This window comes from Salmo trutta, chromosome 6 (assembly GCF_901001165.1).
Source record: "Salmo trutta chromosome 6, fSalTru1.1, whole genome shotgun sequence".
Classification (NCBI taxonomy): Eukaryota; Metazoa; Chordata; class Actinopteri; order Salmoniformes; family Salmonidae; genus Salmo; species Salmo trutta.
The window spans coordinates 54321119-54345681 of NC_042962.1; the positions used below are offsets into that span (position 1 = coordinate 54321119).

The window sequence follows — 24563 nt, forward strand, 5'->3', positions numbered from 1 at the left end:
TGATAACTGTAGGTTGTTATGGTTCAGTTGGACTGGTTTGAACTGGTGTGATGATAACTGTAGGTTGTTATGGTTCAGTTGGACTGGTTTGAACTACCTCCCTCCCTCCTCTCCCTACCTCCCTCCCTCCCTCCCTTCACTCTCTCCCTCCCTCTCCCTCCCTCTATGAGTTGACATGGTTCCCAGGTAACCTTCTCCTCTCAGGGTAAATCATCCATGGAACGGAGGAGTGAATACCTTCCTTATGAAGTCACAGCAGCTAAAATGGCTGGATGCTACCCAACAACCTGCTCACAACAACCTGCTTATTTTGCCAATTGGACTGGGCACCCTACTAATCCATCACGGGTGGTCTGCCGATGGAACCGCACGAGGAGGCTACAACAGACTTCTTCCGTCGCGACGTACCTCTAAGGCCCTTCTGCTAGCTTGCTAGCACCGGCCCACTAGCTGTCTGAATCACCGTGTCTCCAGCCAGCTTAACTACTTTCTGGACCCCTATGATCACTAGGCTACGCATGCCTCTCCCTAATGTCAATATGCCTTGTCCATTGCTGTTCTGGTTAGTGATTATTGTCTTATTTCACTGTAGAGCCTCTAGCTCTGCTCAATATGCCTTAGCTAACCCTTCAGTTCCACCTCCCACACATGCGGTGACATCACCTGGTTTAAAGGATGTTTCTAGAGACAATATCTCTCTCATCGTCACTCTATGCCTAGGTTTACCACCATTGTATTCACATCCTACCATACCTTTGTCTGTATATTATGCCTTGAATCTATTCTATCGCGCCCAGAAACATGCTCCTTTTACTCTCTATTCCGAACGTACTAGACGACTAGTTCTTATAGCCTTTAGCCGTAGCCTTATCCTACTCCTCCTCTGTTCCTCTGGTGATGTAGAGGTTAATCCAGGGCCTGCAGTGCCTAGCTCCACTCCCATTCCCCAGGCACTCTCATTTGTTGACTTCTGTAACCGTAAAAGCCTTAGTTTCATGCATGTTAACATTAGAAGCCTCCCCAAGTTTGTTGTATTCACTGCCTTAGCACACTTTGCCAACCCGGATGTCCTAGCCGTGTCTGAATCCTGGCTTAGGAAGACCATCAAAAACCCTGAAATTTCCATCCCTAACTATAACATTTTCCGACAAGATAGAACTGCCAAAGGGGTCGGAGTGGCAATCTACTGCAGAGATAGCCTGCAGAGTTTTGTCATACTATCCAGGTCTGTGCCCAAACAATTCGAGCTTCTACTTCTAAAAATCCACCTTTCCAGAAACAAGTCTCTCACTGTTGCCGCTTGCTATAGACCACCCTCTGCCCCCAGCTGTGACCTGGACACAATATGTGAATTGATTGCCCCCCATCTATCTTCAAAGCTTGTGCTGCTAGGTGACCAAAACTAGGACATGCTTAACACCCCTCATCCAACTAAGGGTTCTAAGTGGAACCAAAAAGGTTATTCCCTAGAACCAAAAAGGGTTTTCCTATGAGGACAGCCCGAAGAACCCTTTTGGAACCTTTTTTTTTTAGAGTGTAGCACTGGACAACAGAAAATATTCTTGTTTGGTTGTGCTTTGCTGCTAGTTCATTGGTAATGGTACCTGCAAGTACTCTATACCCAATCTACAGTAGATTAAAACCCCACCCTTTACATAGAGAGCAGAGAGACAAGCGTTCCTAATGAAGATCTATAGTCAATGTACCAATATGACTTTATGAGCATTCCTCAACCTCCCACAGACATTCTCCATCCCCTCCCTTCTGTTCCTCCCTCTCTGTGCAATTCTCTGACCTGATGGTACAAACCCATTTCATGTACGTTAGTCAACCAAGCATGCTGACCTGGACTGGGGTATTAGAAGGGTAAATAAACAAACTGGAGGATCATGGTTCAGCGACTAAGAGTAGTGAGAGGTGATGCGTAGAAGCAGCTGGTAGACCGCTACACCGTTTGACAGGTTAGGCACACATTCATATGTAACTCTCTCTCACACACACACACACACACACACACACACACACACACACACACACACACACATACTGAGTATTCTTATAGTCATGTGAGAATGCATATGCGTAGAAGGAGGAAAATGGTCCAGTCAGGACTATGTGAGTGTTTGTATTGTGTGAATAATGAAACTGGCCAAAACACAACAAAGAGAGAGAAACATGATCCATAACCACAAGGCCAACCAGGTGGTCCTGTCTCAAAGACACTGTGTGTTGGTGACAGGGACAGATGGGACCACTGAGACCAGGATGTCAAACGGTGTAGACTGAATGTCATCCTCAGACAGGTAGACTGGCACTGCCTAGCTAGGGGTCTACATGATTAAAGAACTGACAATGCCTAGCTAGGGGTCTACATGGTTAAAGAACTGTCACTGCCTAGCTAGGGGTCTACATGGTTAAAGAACTGTCACTGCCTAGCTAGGGGTCTACATGGTTAAAGAACTGTCACTGCCTACCTGGGGTCTACATGGTTAAAGAACTGTCACTGCCTAGCTAGGGGTCTACATGATTAAAGAACTGACAATGCCTAGCTAGGGGTCTACATGGTTAAAGAACTGTCACTGCCTAGCTAGGGGTCTACATGGTTAAAGAACTGTCACTGCCTAGCTAGGGGTCTACATGGTTAAAGAACTGTAACTGCCTAGCTAGGGGTCTACATGGTTAAAGAACGGTCACTGCCTAGCTAGGGGGTCTACATGGTTAAAGAACTGTCACTGCCTAGCTAGGGGGTCTACATGGTTAAAGAACTGTCACTGCCTAGCTAGGGGTCTACATGGTTAAAGAACTGTAACTGCCTAGCTAGGGGTCTACATGGTTAAAGAACTGTCACTGCCTAGCTAGGTGTCTACATGGTTAAAGAACTGTCACTGCCTAGCTAGGGGTCTACATGGTTAAAGAACTGACACTGCCTAGCTAGGGGTCTACATGGTTAAAGAACTGTCACTGCCTAGCTAGGTGTCTACATGGTTAAAGAACTGACACTGCCTAGCTAGGGGTCTACATGGTTAAAGAACTGTAACTGCCTAGCTAGGGGTCTACATGGTTAAAGAACGGTCACTGCCTAGCTAGGGGGTCTACATGGTTAAAGAACTGTCACTGCCTAGCTAGGGGGTCTACATGGTTAAAGAACTAACACTGCCTAGCTAGGTGTCTACATGGTTAAAGAACTGTCACTGCCTAGCTAGGGGTCTACATGGTTAAAGAACTTTCACTGCCTAGCTAGGGGTCTACATGGTTAAAGAACTGACACTGCCTAGCTAGGGGTCTACATGGTTAAAGAACTGTCACTGCCTAGCTAGGGGGTCTACATGGTTAAAGAACTGTCACTGCCTAGCTAGGGGTCTACATGGTTAAAGAACTGTCACTGCCTAGCTAGGGGTCTACATGGTTAAAGAACTGTCACTGCCTAGCTAGGGGTCTACATGGTTAAAGAACTGTCACTGCCTAGCTAGGGGTCTACATGGTTAAAGAACTGACACTGCCTAGCTAGGGGTCTACATGGTTAAAGAACTGACACTGCCTAGCTAGGGGTCTACATGGTTAAAGAACTGACACTGCCTAGCTAGAGGTCTACATGGTTAAAGAACTGACACTGCCTAGCTAGGGGTCTACATGGTTAAAGAACTGACACTGCCTAGCTAGGGGTCTACATGGTTAAAGAACTGTCACTGCCTAGCTAGGGGTCTACATGGTTAAAGAACTGTCACTGCCTATCTTGGTGTCTACGTGGTTAAAGAACTGACACTGCCTAGCTAGGGGTCTACATGGTTAAAGAACTGTCACTGCCTAGCTAGGGGTCTACATGGTTAAAGAACTGTCACTGCCTAGCTAGGGGTCTACATGGTTAAAGAACGGTCACTGCCTAGCTAGGGGTCTACATGGTTAAAGAACTGTCACTGTCTAGCTAGGGGTCTACATGGTTAAAGAACTGACACTGCCTAGCTAGGGGTCTACATGGTTAAAGAACTGACACTGCCTAGCTAGGGGTCTACATGGTTAAAGAACTGTCACTGCCTAGCTAGGGGTCTACATGGTTAAAGAACTGTCACTGCCTAGCTAGGGGTCTACATGGTTAAAGAACTGACACTGCCTAGCTAGGGGTCTACATGGTTAAAGAACTGTCACTGCCTAGCTAGGGGGTCTACATGGGGAAAGAACTGACCCTGCCTAGCTAGGGGTCTACATGGGGAAAGAAAAGAGATATAGAGATATATAGAGAGAGAGGAAATATGCATGTGTCTGTGGTGTGATCCATTTGTCTCCTCATTTGTGTTATATTAATCCAAAGTGGGTGGTCTAACTGTCATAAAATGGTTAGTATATTGTAATGGGTTCATATCACTGTTACATTTTCTGCTGGTGACAGATCTGAACTATTTGTGTGTAATTGAGGCAAACTCTCCAAGTGAAGTATTTTGAAGAGTATCCAGCTTATCACAAAAAGATCTAAGACTAATTTACCTTCCTTAACTTGGGAAAACCATGGATTGCCAATATACATTACAGGGTTTTCTTCTGTATAAAAAAGGGACTTAGGCGGTGGGCATGGCCAGGGGCGTGGCAATGGGCCTGGGAAAGAACATTTTAGAGGCCTCCATCTTGGCAGGCGAGAAGCCATTTTTCTGTTTTCAAAGTCATTTCCTGCAAATCTACACATTTTGCCATTGAGCTGAGAGAAAAAAATTGCTGTTTAAAAGCTAATTTCCTTCACGCACATGCGCAAGCACGCACGCACATGCACACACACATCCTCTAGTCCTTGGCAAACAGTACTAGAGGACTGTAGAGATCTGCCAAATAATTAGTTAAGGTTTATGGAAGGGGATTTACAGTGAGAGCATGCCAGGACCCCACATTGTTAACTACCCCCACCACAGCTGTATGGACCCAACCAGGGGCGGACTGAAGCAATATTTCAGGCCGGGAATTTGACTCCATCCCAGGCCACTCTGTTCATGCAAACCACCAGACTGCTAATTTTGTAGGCTAACCCTATTTGTTGATGCAACGGGTACCAAACTAGTTATACATTTGGCCACTATGTTTATCTGGGAAGAAAGTTATCCAAATTACAAAATACAAACATTTGGGACTGACCAATAAGTAGCCTATCTGAACACTGATAGGCTACTTATTAGCACACCCCAGCCATCCAGAGCCTCACACAGACAGCTCAGCACACCCCAGCCATCCAGAGCCTCACACAGACAGCTCAGCACACCCCAGCCATCCAGAGCCTCACACAGACAGCTCAGCACACCCCAGCCATCCAGAGCCTCACACAGACAGCTCAGCACACCCCAGCCATGAATTGTCCATGTACTTCAGTGGAGGCTACTGAGGGGAGGACGGCTCATAATAATGGCTGGAGTGAAGTGAATGGAATGGTATCCAAACATGTGTTTGATGCCATTCCATTCAGTCCATTTCAGCCATTATTATAAGCTGTCCTCCCCTCAGCAGCCTCCACTGATGTACCTGTGGGCTATAGCTATGAGAAGTTGATTTACTGTAAAGAGCTTACAATAAACACAGCCACCAGTAGAGGGGAGCATTGAAGATGGAACCATTGCATTTAGGCACCATCATTATGGAGAGGGGTATGGGAATCTGAATGCAAATAATTAACAAAAATGCATGAAATGCTGCCATCTACTGTCGAGTGGATTACACACACTACACTGAGATGAGGAAAAAAGCTAATTAAGAAGGTTCACATTTTGCATTAGCTGTGTCTAGTGTGTGTGTTATTTCACTCATGACTTTAACTAATACTCACTTACAGTTGAAGTCGGAAGTTTACATACACTTAGGTTGGAGTCATTAAAACTTGTTTTTCAACCACTCCACAAATTTCTTGTCAACAAACTATAGTTTTGGCAAGTCGGTTAGGACATCTACTTTGTACATGACACAAGTACTTTTTCCAACAATTGTTTACAGACAGATTATTTCACTTATAATTCACTGTATCACAATTCCAGTGGGTCAGAAGTTTACATACACTAAGTTGACTGTGCCTTTAAACACCTTGGAAAATTCCAGAAAATGATGTCATGGCTTTAGAAGCTTCTGATAATTGAAGGTGTACCTGTGGATGTATTTCAAGGCCTACCTTCAAACTCAGTGCCTCTTTGCTTGATATCATGGGAAAATCTAAAGAAGTCAGCCAAAACCTCAGAAAAAAATTGTAGACCTCTGCAAGTCTGGTTCATCCTTGGGAGCAATTTCCAAAGGCCTGAAGGTACCACATTCATCTGTACAAACAATAGTACGCAAGTATAAACACCATGGGACCACGCAGCCGTCATACCGCTCAGGAAGGAGATGCGTTCTGTCTCCTAGAGATGAATGTACTTTGGTGCGAAAAGTGCAAATCAATCCCAGAACTACAGTAAACGACCTTGTGAAGTTGCTGGAGGAAACAGGTACAAAGGTATCTATAACCACAGTAAAATGCGTCCTATATCGACATAACCTGAAAGGCCGCTCAGCAAGGAAGAAGCCACTGCTCCAAAAGCGCCATAAAAAATCCAGACCAAGGTTTGCAATTGCACATGGGGACAAAGATCGTACTTTTTGGAGAAATTTCCTCTGGTCTGATGAAACAAAAATAGAACTGTTTGGCCATAATGACCATCGTTATGTTTGGAGGAAAAAGGGGGAGGCTTGCAAGCCGAAGAACACCATCCCAACCATGAAGCACATGGGCGGCAGCATCATGTTGTGGGGGTGCTTTGCTGCAGGAGGGACTGGTGCACATCACAAAATAGATGGCATCATGAGGAAAGAAAATGATGTGGATATATTGAAGCAACATCTCAAGACATCAGTCAGGATGTTAAAGCTTGGTCGCAAATGGGTCATCCAAATGGACAATGACTCATGCATACTTCCAAAGTTGTGGCAAAATGGCTTAAGGACAACAAAGTCAAGGTATTGGAGTGGCCATCATAAAGCCTTGACCTCAATCCTATAGAAAATCTGTGAGCAGAACTGAAAAAGCGTGCGCAGAGTGCCATGATGTGTGCCATGATGGACATGCAAAAGTGATGAAGAGCAAAATAGAGGATCTTCTTCAGGCATTATATTAGCAGTAATGTGGCAGAAACCGTCTGTGTGACACTGCCCCCCTGGAACACAATGCCCTCCCCCCCGAACACAACCGTCTGTGGTTGTGTTTGGAGGAGGGGGAGCTAGGTTGAACCCACAATGGGATTTCAAAATGGGATTTTTTTCAGAGAGCGAAGCAGGGAATATTCAGAGAAGAGGGTGTAAAACTGAAAGACGCTGTCTTTTTTCTCAAGTATCAATGCCTGATTCATTAGAGAAGACAGGAGATGAGAGGAGAGGAAAGTAACACAATACAATGCTTGTTGTGAAGTATCTTAATTGGAGTACAAGGGGACCTTGGTTTCAGGCAACAGCAGAACGAAATCTGTTGAGATCTGTAAACATATTGTATGATAAAAAATTCTGCTCAGGATAATGGGGGAGTACTGTGCCTATAGCTTTTGGCACAAACGACCTGGCTCAAAAACATGGTAGTGGAATCATGACTTCAATGACTGTTAGAACAGTGGTCAGAAGAACACAACAAAAAGCACAGGCCTATCCCTTGTCAGCTTAAGATGTTGAAAAAAATGTACGGATCTGATTATGTAAAGTGATCTATAACAGCGCTTTGGTCCGCGATGCTTTATGCTAGAAACAAGTTGTAAAATACCCGGGAAAGACGTGACTCCGATGCATACGGAGATATCCTTGTTTCGTTTCTTTGACATTCACAACCTTCTATAGCCGAGGAGACAGACATGTTACTTTGCTTGGGAAGTAATCTAATTCTGTCACTATCAATTGATTAAGCTATTCACTTTCTGTACAATAGAAGATGTTTAAACCCAGACAGCTTTAAGGGAAACACTTGTGACCTTCTCTCACTGGGTTAAGCCATGGAAGAAGAGTAGCCAGCAGTTAAAGCTTACATTTTTCTCCGTCTGAGGTGGAAAGGTAGGCCTAACTTTTTAAAGTACCATGCTCAGATTCCTAATGATGTCTCAGATTTAACAGGGATAGTTATATTGATTTGGCATTGGAGAAATATGATAAGATGAACACATACACCTATCTCTCTGTCCATTCCTAATCTGTAAATTCAGTAATGTGTGTGGTATTAAAAAATATTCTGCTAATATGTAAAATGACATAGAATTGCATGAAATGTTTATAAAAGGCAATTTTTTCTCAGACCTGCAAATACTGTGATAGATTCATGCAATGCTTTTACTATAAAGGAGATCTTTACACCCCTACTCTAACTCTTGTCCATGGTGGTCTGTGAACCCACAACCGTCTGTGCCCTATAAAAAAAATCCTGCATTACCTTATAGGCCTAATGCTTACAGGACAAAGAACAGTTTCTAGAATGGCATATCTAAGGCTCTGTTGTGTCCGGTAAACGGTAGGCATGTTCTCTGCTATCCACTTTATGTTTTAATTATTATTTTTGGTATATAGGGAGGGTCACTTGTTTTTGTATTTTAGGTAAAATATATTTTGCTGAAGAGAAGGCCTTTCTATCCATTTCCATTTCAGAGAAGTCAGATTTTAAATAACGTTCACTCCCTAAGCAGGGAAGAAGTGTCACAACGTCCACAGAAGGTGGCGCTCCTCCCCGGTCGGGCGGCGCTCGGCGGTCGTCGTCGACGGCCTACTAGCTGCCACCGATCGATGTTTCAGTGTCTGTTGGTTATGTCTGTATTTGTACGCACCTGCTCCTTGTTAGTATTACAGTTTGTCGGTTTGTTGTTTGGGATTTGTGCGGGATTGTTTTCATGTTGTACGTAGTCAGGATTGTTTTTGTACTGTTCGGTTTTCACGACGCATTTTGGATAGGCATTAGGGTTGCCGGGCTGCGCCCCGTGTATTGGATTTTGGAGCTGTTCTCCTTCAGTTCTGTGGATTATTTTTACCCTGCCTTGTCGTTGTGATTCCTTTGGACTTTATTAAATACGTCTCTTATACGGATCTCAGTCTCCTGCGTTTGACTCACCCGTCTCCTGCTACTTTTAACAACGTGACAAGAAGGATATTGGGTGTTGGTTGCACCGTTAAAAGCTTTCAGGTCTTCTTTCTGCTGTCTGTAATTTCCCACTCTTTTAATTAGTCTACAATCAGGTTGTTTCAAGGAAAGACTGGGAAAATGGAGTTAGTTTAAGACATGACTAAAACACTGTTTCTTGTCTACAATTATGAGTGCATTTTGTAAACACACACAGCCAAAGAGCAAGTGGAGCTTTAGAAATGACTACCTACAGTATCTAGGACGAGAGTATGTTGAATGGTGTAACTTTATAATACCAGGGCCGCACCTGTAGCTGACAACAACATGAAGTGCAGCAGGCCACGTGAATAGGAGATAAAACAATTATTCTCTCGGAGGGACGCTGCGATTCTTATATTTCCGTTGACCTACTGAAATATGAAAAATGAGACCAAAACAAAGCATCTAAGGCCTCTTTTATACATACGTATTGAGTTAAACGTCATAATACCTCTCTCCTCCATTGCTTATAGGCCAGTGATTCCCAACTCCAGTCCTCCAGTACCCCCGACAACATACATTTTTGTTGTAGCCACAGACAAGCAGACCGGATTCATCTCATTGAGGGGCTGATGATTAGTTGACTAGTTGAATCAGGGGTACTTGTCTGGGGCTACAATAGAAATGTGTGCTGTTGGTGGTACTGGAGGGCTGTAGATGGGAAACCCTGCTATAGGCTACTGTTCATCTGACAGACACTGCTGTCTTTAGTGTGAGGCTCTAGGGGGATGTGACATCAAAGTCAAGTGGAAAGACCAAGACCCACGGGCCATAGAGCTGCAGCGCAATACTGCGATCACATTCCTCCGGAGATGGGCCTTTTCCCTTGCAGCATGTGTCACAACACATCAATTCACACTAAGATCCCAGTCACAGGCTCAGACTTCTAGCCTGGTCTCAGCTCTGTTTGTTCTGTCTTGCCAACAACGACCATTGGTGTTGGCAAATGGCAAAAAGCACAAACAGATCTGGGACCAGGTTAAAGAAACAACCATAGGATTTGGCAAGAAAGCACAAACAGATCTTGGACCAGGGTAGAGACTTCAGGATCAGGGAGAGAAACTATGAGATGACGGAGACAGACAGAGAGGTGACAGGCGGGCCAGGCATACTGTGATGCTGGTCACCAGGGGTCAGACACATTTAGGAAAAACTGTACTCTGACACAGCTAACATGACACAGTTGACTCGCTGGGTGTTTCACCACAGATGTTAAATCAGTGATGGTTTGAGGTGGATTGGACTGGATGACGAGAAGCTTACAAGCAAATAAAGGGCCAAAGGTTCCAAACCAACCCTGTAGTTTCGATCTAAGAAAAGATCTTTGTTCAATACATCGTATATACCATCCAGGGGAGAACGACAGCCCCCTCTCATTGAAGCCACGGAAGTTAAAGGCCGACCACGGTACTGCAGACATTGTTAGCAGAAAACAGGATCCCCAATTATAGTGAATGGAAAAATGGCGATCTTTGTGGTCAATCTTTGTTTAAATAAAAACTTGTTTTGAAGACAACCATGTTAGGGTAGTAGTGGGTAACTAGCCCCCTGGGGTAACTGTAAATGTAAATGTTTCTATTAGTGACTGATAGCTTTAAAGTTAATGCAACTTTATAGCCTTTTAGCTATTTTACACAGCATTTTATGTCATATAGCTAGATAGCTATCTACATTTTTAAGAGAGAGCTTTTCAATAAGCATCTCTCCCCCTGTTTTCAGTCACAGGTGGGGACCGGATTAGGTGTGAGCAGTGCAGGAGGTGGGCTCGTGAGTTTTACTGGAGATAGCTTTGTTTGTGACCTACAGGTACAAATTAGAATTGTGCAATAGCAGAGCATTAGAGAGTTGCCACATCAATGTTACACTGAGTTAATTAGTTGTTATTAAATGTTATATTCCAATGTTATTTAATGTTATTATTTATATTCCATTCCAATATTATATTCCAATATTTTTTTTATGAATTAAAGAGAACTATTGAAAACCTTTTGCTCCTGAATGCAATTTTAAAGACTGCTGGGATTTAAAATCATTATACAAATCATATTTAGTGCAGTTGTTCATAATGGATTGTTTGGAAAAGGAACAACAAAGAAAATGAATGTGCAGGTGAGTTAAAAAGAGGGACTTTACATCAAATCTCATAGTGTAGATATTAATGGTGACATGAGCAACACCATTTCCCCCCCATATTTTATTTAAATCATTAAAATAAGACAACTAGACTTAGCTTTTAAGTATTACTTACTAAATCATTTCTAAATAAAATAGATGAAATTGATTTTAACACACCTGTGTGAAACCCTATGCCATAATCGGCCAGTTACCCCGGTACTTTAAAAAAATGCCCCTTTTCTAAAAACAACATTTCATGAAATAACTAAAAGTGTAAACTGTAGCCAATTATTTCCCTTTATAGTTTATTCGCCTAAACATGACCTTCATCCACATACCAATTTTTTTCTCCAAACGTTGCTTTTTTGTGTTAGCAATTAGACATTGTTCTTAGGGGGGGGCTAGTTACCCCCTAGTACCCTAATAATAATTGCTTCTAATGAACCAGGTATATGTCATCGCACACAGAAGAAGTTATAGGGATAATTTAGTTGCTAATGGCAGCCTGCAGTACCCCGGTCAGCCTTCACATTGAGTTACTCAGTGAGAGGGGGCAGCACTGAGCTAGCCTGCAACGTCACTTCCTGGAGTAGCTCAAACTGCACATTATGCCTCCATGAGAAGCCATTTTAACGGACTTAATTTGACTTTAATGCCCTATTGAGTCTTCACATAGGAATGAATGGTGTCACATGATCAATGGCTTTGTCCATTCATACATAGTCATTGGTACCATCACAATTAATCTGACATTCTGTTTATAAACTGCATATAAACAGTATTACATTGTTTTAAACTAATTTGCAGTTTCTCACCCCCCAAAAATACAACTCCAATGTTTAATCCCTAGGGAGTAAATCTAAGCCCCACCCTCTACCCTTTAGGCTCATGGCGACAAATAGCCGTGTGAATCTAGCACTTGTATCTTAAATGGACAATGGCCCCAGTCGGCTAGGATCCAGTTAGTTGTTCTGGTTGGGCCTGATGAGACGTAGAGTACCCACAACACAATAGATCCTCCAGTGGAAAAGTTAGACACTCGGCTATCTTATCTGAGTTCCTTTCCCACTATGCTGAATACAGGCAGCTCAGACAATTGTCTTGTTCTGTGTTGATCAAACGCTTTAGAAACCGGCTTTCCATGACCAGTGAGTCACTCACTCAACACATAGAGGTTTCTCTGATACAGTGACTGACTAGCAAAGAAGAGAATTCAGGGTAAATGCCTTCTATGTTTTGAGAGGCTGCTTGGCACAGCAAGATATGTGCAGTGGTGTGTGAACTACCTATTAACCATTAAATAGTCTGTTAACCATTCAATGAAGTATACATACAAGTGAATCCTGATGTTTATTATTAAGCCCCCTACTGCCTTCAGAACAGCCTCAATTCGCCGGAGCATGGACTATACAAGGTGTCGAAAGCATTCCACTGGGGTGCTGGCCCATGTTGACTCCAACAATTCCCACAGTTGTGTCAAGTTGGCTGGATGCCCTATGGGTGGTGTACCATTCTTGATACACACAGAAAACTGTTGAGCATTAAAAAAAAACAGAAGCGCTGCGGTTCTTGACACACTCAAACCGGTGCGCCTGGCACCTACTACCATACCCCGTTCAAAGGCACTTAAATCTTTTGTCTTGCCCATTAACCCTTTAAATGGCACACATGCACAATCCATGTCTCAATTGTCTCAAGGCTTAAAAATCCTTCTTTAACCTGTCTCCTCCACTTCATCTACACTGATTGAAGTGGATTTAACAAGCGACATCAATAAGGGATCATAGCTTTCCCCTGGATTCACCTGGTCAGTCTATGTCATGGAAAGACCAGGTGTTCCTAGTGTTTCGTACACTCAGTGTATCATTACATGTTTTCTTAATGGTTTCCATGACAATAAAGCTATGTTAATAGGGCCATCTCGTGAGGAGCAGGGGAGGTGATGCAAGCCCCAGCCTGCGGTCTCCCCTGTCCCCACCATCACCCCTAGCACCACCTCAAAGCAGCCTGCCCAATCTGACTCTACAGATGGGAAAACATTGCATTCCGTACCATCAAACAGGACCTATTCTGTTCAAAGACCAATTTAGATGGGCGAGCTGATATAACACAAAGAAAGGTGGAAGAGGGTATGAAAACATCCTCTTCTCCCTGTTAGATCATCCATGTATGTCACTATTACACTATTATTACACTTCCTGTGGCTCTCCAAAGCATCCTGGGATTGTCGTTGAAGTTTTCCCTAACTACTGGTCCGGGGTCAGATATTTGTTATTAACCAAATGGCTTTATGTTAAGACTTGTGGTAGGGTAATCAGATCCCATATTTGTGGTTAGGGGCAGCCTCTACTACCTCACTTAGAGTGACTTAAAAGTCTAGATGGGTTTGGTCAACTAGGCTACGCAAGGGTAGAGTAGTAATTATAGTTAAGAGTGGGACAAAACACAGGTATTAACATGCTAAGAGCTGTCTACAGAAACACTTAGGAACAAAGAGGAACGGGACTACTTCCCTGGACAGGAAGTGCTTTGAGAGACTAGTCAAGGATCATATCTCCTCCACCCTACCTGACACCCTAGACCCACTCCAATTTGCTAACTGCCCCAATAGGTCCACAGACGACGCAATTGCAATCACACTGCACACTGCCCTAACCCATCTGGACAAGAGGAATACCTATGTAAGAATGTTGTTCATCGATTACAACTCAGCATTTAACACCATAGTAACCTCCAAACTCGTCATTATGCTCGAGACCCTGGTTCTCGACCCCGCCCTGTGCAACTGGGTCCTGGACTTTCTGACGGGCCGCCCCCAGGTGGTGAGGGTAGGAAACAACATCTCCACCCCGCTGATCCTCAACACTGGAGCCCCACAAGGGTGCGTTCTCAGCCCTCTCCTGTACTCCCTGTTCACCCATGACTACGTGGCCATGCACACCTCCAACTCAATCATCAAGTTTGCAGACGACACTACAGTGGTAGGCTTAATTACCAACATCGATGAGACAGCCTACAGGGAGGAGGTGAGGGCTCTAGGAGTGTGGTGCCAGGAAAATAACCTCACAATCAACGTGAACAAAACAAAGGAGATGATCGTGGACTTCAAGAAACAGCAGTGGGAGCAGCCCCCTATCCACATCGACGGGACAGTAGTGGAGAAGGTGGAAAGTTTTAAGTTCCTCGGCATACACATCACGGACAAACTGAAATGGTCCACCCACACAGACAGCGTGGTGAAGAAGGCGCAACAATGCCTCTTCAACCTCAGGAGGCTGAAGAAATTTGGCTTGTCACCGAAAACACTCAACTTTTACAGATGCACAATCGAGAGCATCCTGTCGGGCTGCATCACCGCCTGGTACGGCAACTGCTCCGCCCTCAACCGTAAGGCTCTCCAGAGGGTAGTGCGGTCTGCACAACGCATCACCGGGGGTAAACTACCTGCCCTCCAGGACACCTACACCACCCAATGTCACAGGAAGGCCAAAAAGATCATCAAGGACAACAACCACCCGAGCCACTGCCTGTTCACCCCGCTATCATCCAGAAGGCGAGGTCAGTACAGGTGCATCAAAGCTGGGACTGAGAGACTGAAAAACAGCTTCTATCTCAAGGCCATCAGACTGTTAAACAGCCATCACTAACATTGAGTGGCTGCTGCCAACATACTGACTCAAATCTCTAGCCACTTTAATAATTAAACATTGGATATAATAAATGTATCACTAGTCACAATGCCACTTTATATAATGTTTACATTCCCTACAAACTCATCTCATATGTATATACTGTACTCTATACCATCTACTGCATCGTACCTATGCCGCACGGCCATCGCTCATCCATGTATTTATATGTACATATTCTTATTCGTTCCTTTACACTTGTCTGTATAAGGTAGTTGCTGTGAAATTGTTAGAGAACTTGTTAGATATTACTTGTTAGATATTACTGCACGGTAGGAACTAGAAGCATTTCGCTACACTCGCATTAACATCTGCTAACCATGGGTATGTGACCAATAAAATTTGATTCGATTTGACTTCCCTGGACAGGGTAGAGGTGCTACTACTTCCCTGTACAGAGCAGATGTGTTACTACTTCCCTGAACAGGGTAGAGGTGTTACTACTTCGCTGGACAGGACAGAGGTGTTACTACTTCCCTGTACAGAGCAGAGGTGTTACTACTTCCCTGGACAGGACAGAGGTCTTACTACTTCCCTGTACAGAGCAGAGGTGTTACTACTTCCCTGTACAGAGCAGATGTGTTACTACTTCCCTGTACAGAGCAGAGGTGTTACTACTTCCCTGGACAGAGCAGAGGTGTTACTACTTCCCTGGACAGGACAGAGGTGTTACTACTTCCCTGGACAGGACAGAGGTGTTACTACTTCCCTGGACAGAGCAGAGGTGTTACTACTTCCCTGGACAGAGCAGAGGTGTTACTACTTCCCTGGACAGGACAGAGGTGTTACTACTTCCCTGGACAGAGCAGAGGTGTTACTACTTCCCTGGACAGGACAGAGGTCTTACTACTTCCCTGGACAGGACAGAGGCCATACTACTTCCCTGTACAGAGCAGAGGTGTTACTACTTCCCTGGACAGAGCAGAGGTGTTACTACTTCCCTGGACAGGACAGAGGTCTTACTACTTCCCTGGACAGGACAGAGGTGTTACTACTTCCCTGTACAGGACAGAGGTCTTACTACTTCCCTGGACAGGACAGAGGTCTTACTACTTCCCTGTACAGAGCAGAGGTGTTACTACTTCCCTGGACAGGACAGAGGTCTTACTACTTCCCTGGACAGGACAGAGAGGTCTTACTACTTCCCTGGACAGGACAGAGGTCTTACTACTTCCCTGTACAGGACAGAGGTGTTACTACTTCCCTGGACAGGACAGAGGTCTTACTACTTCCCTGGAAAGGACAGAGGTGTTACTACTTCCCTGGACAGAGCAGAGGTGTTACTACTTCCCTGGACAGGACAGAGGTCTTACTACTTCCCTGGACAGGACAGAGGTCTTACTACTTCCCTGGACAGGACAGAGGTCTTACTACTTCCCTGGACAGGGCAGAGGTGTTACTACTTCCCTGGACAGGACAGAGGTCTTACTACTTCCCTGGACAGGACAGAGGTGTTACTACTTCCCTGGACAGGACAGAGGTCTTACTACTTCCCTGGACAGGACAGAGGTGTTACTACTTCCCTGTACAGACCTGAGGTGTTATTACTTCCCTGGACAGGACAGAGGTCTTACTACTTCCCTGGACAGGACAGAGGTCTTACTACTTCCCTGTACAGAGCAGAGGTGTTACTACTTCCCTGGACAGGACAGAGGTCTTACTACTTCCCTGGACAGGACAGAGAGGTCTTACTACTTCCCTGGACAGGACAGAGGTCTTACTACTTCCCTGTACAGGACAGAGGTGTTACTACTTCCCTGGACAGGACAGAGGTCTTACTACTTCCCTGGACAGGACAGAGGTGTTACTACTTCCCTGTACAGACCTGAGGTGTTATTACTTCCCTGGACAGGACAGAGGTCTTACTACTTCCCTGGACAGGACAGAGGTCTTACTACTTCCCTGTACAGAGCAGAGGTGTTACTACTTCCCTGGACAGGACAGAGGTCTTACTACTTCCCTGGACAGGACAGAGAGGTCTTACTACTTCCCTGGACAGGACAGAGGTCTTACTACTTCCCTGGACAGGACAGAGGTCTTACTACTTCCCTGGACAGGACAGAGGTCTTACTACTTCCCTGGACAGGACAGAGAGGTCTTACTACTTCCCTGGACAGGACAGAGGTCTTACTACTTCCCTGTACAGGACAGAGGTGTTACTACTTCCCTGGACAGGACAGAGGTCTTACTACTTCCCTGGACAGGACAGAGGTCTTACTACTTCCCTGGACAGGACAGAGGTCTTACTACTTCCCTGGACAGGACAGAGGTGTAGTTCAGGATTTGACCTGTTTGTCCCAAATAGCAATACATTCTCCTTTCTGGTTTTCTTTTCATCATGACCACTAAGAGCAACAAGTCTACCAAGACGCTTCCACCAATGTTGTCCTAACAACATGTCCACCATGACGCTTCCACCAATGTTGTCCTAACAACATGTCCACCATGACACTTCCACCAATGTTGTCCTAACAACATGTCCACCATGACACTTCCACCAATGTTGTCCTAACAACATGTCCACCATGACGCTTCCACCAATGTTGTCCTAACAACATGTCCACCAAGACGCTTCCACCAATGTTGTCCTAACAACATGTCCACCATGACACTTCCACCAATGTTGTCCTAGCAACATGTCCACCATGACACTTCCACCAATGTTGTCCTAACAACATGTCCACCATGACACTTCCACCAATGTTGTCCTAACAACATGTCCACCATGACTCTTCCACCAATGTTGTCCTAACAACATGTCCACCATGACACTTCCACCAATGTTGTCCTAACAACATGTCCACCATGACACTTCCACCAATGCTGTCCTAACAACATGCCCACCATGACTCTTCCACCAATGTTGTCCTAACAACATGTCCACCATGACACTTCCACCAATGTTGTCCTAACAACATGTCCACCATGACACTTCCACCAATGTTGTCCTAACAACATTTCCACCATGACACTTCCACCAATGTTGTCCTAACAACATGTCCACCATGACTCTTCCACCAATGTTGTCCTAACAACATGTCCACCATGACTCTTCCACCAATGTTGTCCTAACAACATGTCCACCATGAGTCTTGAACCTGAGCCCTGCCCAACACCAATGTCCTGTGCTCCTGTCCCTCTTATTGAACCTGAGCCCTGCCCAACACAAATGTCCTGTCCTCCTGTCCCTCTTATTGAACCTGAGCCCTGCCCAACACAAATGTCCTGTCCTCCTGTCCCTCTTATTGAACCTGAGCCCTGCCCAACACAAATGTCCTGTCCTCCTGTCCCTCTTATTGAACCTGAGCCCTGCCCAACACCAGAGACCTTTGATGTGTCAGACAGTGACAGGTAAAGCTAGTTGATTTGTCAGCTCCCTTTCATTTGCCCCTAGTCACACCCAACTCAAGACACAATTCACCAAAGTGTCACAGAGATCATGATAGACCTCTACGGCAGTACAGTAGCTAGCTACAGACTAGAACTACCATCCTGTCTCTAGTTCAGAACTATACGGCAGTACAGTAGCTAGCTACAGACTAGAACTACCATCCTATCTCTAGTTCAGAACTATACGGCAGTACAGTAGCTAGCTACAGACTAGAACTACCTTCCTGTCTCTAGTTCAGAACTATATGGCAGTACAGTAGCTAGCTACAGACTAGAACTACCATCCTGTTTCTAGTTCAGAACTATATGGCAGTACAGTATCTAGCTACAGACTAGAACTACCATCCTATTTCTAGTTCAGAACTATATGGCAGTACAGTAGCTAGCTACAGACTAGAACTACCTTCCTGTCTCTAGTTCAGAACTATATGGCAGTACAGTAGCTAGCTACAGACTAGAACTACCATCCTGTTTCTAGTTCAGAACTATATGGCAGTACAGTAGCTAGCTACAGACTAGAACTACCATCCTGTTTCTAGTTCAGAACTATATGGCAGTACAGTAGCTAGCTACAGACTATAACTACCTTCCTGTCTCTAGTTCAGAACTATATGGCAGTACAGTAGCTAGCTACAGACTAGAACTACCATCCTGTCTCTAGTTCAGAACTATATGACAGTACAGTAGCTAGCTACAGACTAGAACTACCATCCTGTCTCTAGTTCAGAACTATATGGCAGTACAGTAGCTAGCTACAGACTAGAACTACCATCCTGTCTCTAGTTCAGAACTATATGGCAGTACAGTAGCTAGCTACAGACTAGAACTACCTTCCTGTCTCTAGTTCAGAACTATATGGCAGTACAGTATCTAGCTACAGACTAGAACTACCATCCTGTTTCTAGTTCAGAACTATATGGCAGTACAGTAGCTAGCTACAGACTAGAACTACCTTCCTGTCTCTAGTTCAGAACTATATGGCAGTACAGTAGCTAGCTACAGACTAGAACTACCATCCTGTCTCTAGTTCAGAACTATATGGCAGTACAGTAGCTAGCTACAGACTAGAACTACCATCCTGTTTCTAGTTCAGAACTATATGGCAGTACAGTAGCTAGCTACAGACTAGAACTACCATCCTGTCTCTAGTTCAGAACTATATGGCAGTACAGTAGCTAGCTACAGACTAGAACTACCTTCCTGTCTCTAGTTCAGAACTATATGGCAGTACAGTAGCTAGCTACAGACTAGAACTACCTTCCTGTCTCTAGTTCAGAACTATATGGCAGTACAGTAGCTAGCTACAGACTAGAACTACCATCCTGTTTCTAGTTCAGAACTATATGGCAGTACAGTAGCTAGCTACAGACTAGAACTACCATCCTGTTTCTAGTTCAGAACTATATGGCAGTACAGTAGCTAGCTACAGACTAGAACTACCTTCCTGTCTCTAGTTCAGAACTATATGGCAGTACAGTATCTAGCTACAGACTAGAACTACCATCCTGTCTCTAGTTCAGAACTGAAGCAGACATGTTTTCCAGCCAAACCCCAGAGGGGCAGATTCTTTATCATAGTTTAAGTACAGCTTATAGGTCTGCACAGTATAATGAGCAGTGCAATTTTCAGGTTGAAGGGACGTCTTTCAAACATTCAACGTCACATTCCAAGCCACTGTCTGGGCCTAGAGCCCAGTTGAACTAGCCTGCAGAAAGACCTCAGAAGTACTGTCATACAGTTTTTGATAGTTTGGTAATAGTTATGTGAAATCTATTTTACTACATTAGCAGAAATAAAATGTGTATGTTACTTAGACATTCATCATATAATCTTCCCCCAATATGTGTTATTTATATAGTTCCACAAGACCCAACCATCCATCAATCAACGAACACAAAACATTATGCTGCTACGGTGTTACACTGGTATGATTATGACCGGGTTTGGGACCTCATGTTCATACAGGTTGCTGGAACAGCTGTGGATCCAGGAAATGATCCAGATATTTTGGAGCCCTATGAAACAAAAGCTGGCTGAAACAACAGAGTTTATAATATAATTACAGCATGAGATAGAAGCTACCCTACAATACATCAACTTTCCACTGCCTTTCCACTCAGAAACATCCTGTAAGGAAAGAGACCACAGCTCCAATACAACCAATCATTTCCAAGACACCTACTGTAACATGGACAGGGATGCCACATCTATCCAATGTGGAAATGTGGAAATATTGCTAAAAAGAATGATCATGGAATTTCTGAAACCCATGATGATATGACTTGTCTGTAAGCCCATACAAAACACACAGCATTCCTACAGAGTTGACCTCTATGTGACTCAACGGGGTTGAAGGACAATGTGTTCACTGCCACCCTGACATGGTCAACAAGAGAAGGAAACAAAGACAGATGAAGTCAGGAGCCACAAGATGAACTGGCATCTGTTTCCCTGGAAAGACTGGCCTGGCCAACCCTCAACCCTCCCTGGAGAAGGGAAAGTCTGAGCACACCATCAATCACTAGCCTGGAGGGACACACACAAACAATGCTGCACACGCACACACCACATACACACAGAGAGAGAGAGAGAGAGAGAGAGAGAGAGAGAGAGAGAGAGAGAGAGAGAGAGAGAGACACTGACTGACTGACTGACTGACTGACTGACTGACTGACTGACTGACTGACTGACTGACTGACTGACTGACTGACTGACTGACTGACTGACTGACTATTTGGAACCTAGGGACTGATAACCTCAATCCACAAACGCAAAGACAAATATATGCGTCAACAGCAACCTTGGGAAAATCCTCTGCATTATCATTAACACCAGACTTGTACATTTCCTCAGTGGAAGGAAATGTACATTTCCTCTACTGAGCAAATGTCAAATTGGCTTTTTACCAAATGACCATAAGACATACCACGTATTCACCCTGCACATCCTAATTGTCAAAAACAAACCAAAACATGGGCAAAGTCTTCTCATGCTTTGTTTATTTAAAAAAGCTTTTGACTCAATTTGGCATGAGGGTCTGCTATACATATTGATGGAAAGTGGTGTTGGGGGATAAACATACGACATTATAAAATCCATGTACACAAAATCCATGTACATTTCTTTCCACAGGGCCAGGGGGTGAGACAGGGATGGAGCTTAAGCCCCACCCTCTTCAACATATATATCAAAGAATTGGCGAGGGCACTAGAACAGTCTGCAGCACCCGGCCTCACCCTACTAAAATCTGAAGTCAAATGTCTACTGTTTGCTGATGATCTGGTGCTTCTGTCCCCAACCAAGGAGGGCCTACAGCAGCACCTAGATCTTCTGCACAGATTATGTCAGATCTGGGCCCTGACAGTATCTCTCAGTAAGACAAAAATAATGGTGTAACAAAAAAGGTCCAGTTGCCAGAACCACGAATACAAATTCCATCTAGACACCGTTGCCCTAGAGCACACAAAATACTATACATACCTCGGCCTAAACATCAGCACCACAGGTAACTTCCACAAAGTTGTGAACGATCTGAGAGACAAGGCAAGAAGGGCATTCTATGCCATCAAAAGGAACATACAATTTGACATACCAATTCAAATCTGGCAAAGAATACTTGATTCAGTAATAGTCCGCTAACCAACCAATAATTCATCAAATGGGACAAACACCAAATTGAGACTCCGCATGCAGAATTCTGCAAAAATATGCTCTGTGTACAACATAAAACACAAAATAATGAATGCAGAGCAGAATTAGGCCGATACCCGCTAATGATCAAAATCCAGAAAATAGCTTTTAAATTCTACAACCACCTAAAAGGAAGCGATTCCCAAACCTTCCATGACAAAGCCATCACCTACAGAGAGATGAACCTGGAGAAGAGCCTCCTAAGCAAGCTGGTCCTGGGGCTCTGTTCGCAAACACAAACAGACCCCACAGAGACCCAGGTCAGCAACACAATTAGACCCAACCAAATCATGAGAAAACAAAAAGATCATTACTTGACACGTTGGAAAGAATGAACAAAAAAACAGAGTAAACTAGAATGCTATTTGGCCCTAAACAGAGAGTACACAGTGGCAGAATACCTGATCACTGTGACTGACCCAAAAATATGGAAAGCTTTGACTATGTACAGATTCAGTGAGCATAGCCTTGCTATTGAGAAAGGCCACCATAGGCAGACCTGGCTCTCAAGCGAAGACAGGCTATGTGCACATTGGCCACAAAATGAGGTGGAAACTGAGCTGCACTTCCTAACCTTCTGCCCAATGTATGACCATATTAGAGACACATATTTCCCTCAGATTACACAGATCCACAAAGAATTTGAAAACAAACCCAATTTTGATAAACTCCCATATCTACTGGGTGAAATACCACAGTATGCAGTATCACAGCAGCAAGATGTGTGACCTGTTACCATGAGAAAAGGGCAACCAGTGAAGAAGAAACACCATGTAAATACAACCCATATTTATGTTTATTTATTTTCCCTTTTGTACTTTAACTATTTTTACATCGTTACAACACTGTATATAGACATAATATGACATTTGAAATGTCTTTATTATTTTGGAAATTGTGTGAATGTAATATTTACTGTTCACTTTTTATTGTTTATTTCACTTTTGTTTATCCATTTCCATGTAAACATATGTTTCCCATGCCAATAAAGCCCCTTGAATTGAATTGAATTGAGAGAGAGAGAGAGAGAGAGAGAGAGAGAGAGAGAGAGAGAGAGAGAGAGAGAGAGAGAGAGAGAGAGAGAGAGAGAGAGAGAGACAGAGACAGAGACAGAGACAGAGACAGAGACAGAGACAGAGAAACAGAGAGAGACTGACATTTGTAATGTCTTTATTATTTTGGAACTTTTGTGAGTATAATGTTTACTGTACATTTTTTATTGTTTATATCACTTTTGTTTATTTTCAATTTCACTTGCTTTGGCAATGTAAACATATATTTCCCATGTCAACGAAGCCCCTTATATTATAATAGCTGATTGAGGATTTCAGTGAAAACATTACAAAGATGAAAAGACTAATAAACGTCAAGTCAATATTATGTCTAGCAGGTTAAAAGACCACCACACGCTCTGGCTTGTATAGTAGACTAACCTAATATTGTACTTTCTATTCCAATGCAACTATTGAATGTGCTATTGGCGTTGGTGTTGGAAGATTGTCTTTGCGATTTTAGCTATTCATAGTTCCTGACAAGCCCAGACGTACATTACCATTAGCACAACCACCACAGGGGTTAATCAAATAATACAATCTATAATCTCCTATAACGCAATGTACAATGTTTTTATTCGCAAAATGTAACATAGTAGGCTGTTATTTTATGTTGTAATTACCATCTAGAGAAGCAATAGTATTCACTTACAAAGATATTTAAGTCACGTGCATTTAAAGTCTCAAAAGGCTTCAATTTTGCCTGTACATTTCGAAGAAATTGCAACAATTTATCCGACATATTTACCTGTCCTTTGAGATTCTGTCCATGTGACAACCAGCAGAAGAAGTACGCAGGTATGCAGACCCAACGACCACCTGTCAACACAAGGCATGCTTTCCCGCTTATTTGTGCAAAATATTTCCACAAGTCCTTTTGTTTGGTAAGCAAAAAGCTAAAAGGTTCATGCACATGTGGGCATCTCCGTCTCCGTCCTAGAACAGTGTCGTTGGAATGAATGGCAGGCACGCTACGCAGCCTTTGCACAGTTCCAAGGTGAGGTCTCTGCCTGCGCACGGAACCTTGAGTACCGAAACAGAATTGACAGTATAATCTACAGTAGTTCGCGGGCGCAATGGACAAAACCTCAATTTATCCACGGGATTTTCCCCTGGGTCCTAAGTGTCCAAATGTTTTGGTAGATTCATCCAAACCTCCGTGACTGACAGGTCCAATCTAAAATACATACTGTACACACTGACATTTGGCGCCTTTTATGACTTCATAATATCCACATACTTTTCAACATCAGGTAAGCCAACCTGGGGCACTGTCAAACAATTATTTACACAATATGCAAGTTCTTCAATAAGCTTTATGTACACCAATACTCATTTTACTAGACCTAATCAAAGGCTGCAGAAAAACTGTATTATCAGCATTTAGTTGGCTTATACATGTCCCCATGTTGAGACATGATGGCATATAACACATGCCCCTAAACCCTGCATTCCACCCAGAGAGAAAGGAAAAGCTGCTGAGGAAAAGCAGTGTGCAGTGAGTCT

At 43.8% G+C, this 24563-nt stretch overlaps 1 protein-coding gene across 1 annotated transcript in view; it reads right to left on the reverse strand.

The window, feature by feature from the left end:
* The window catches only part of LOC115196319 (collagen alpha-1(XVIII) chain), a 60991-nt gene extending 36732 nt beyond the window's left edge, over positions 1-24259 (reverse strand). Inside the window, exon 1 of the mRNA XM_029757038.1 lies at positions 23806-24259. Coding sequence (XP_029612898.1) covers positions 23806-23893 — 88 coding nt within the window. The 5' untranslated portion in view covers positions 23894-24259. The remainder of the gene's footprint in view (positions 1-23805) is intronic.
* Positions 24260-24563: the final 304 nt, after the last annotated feature.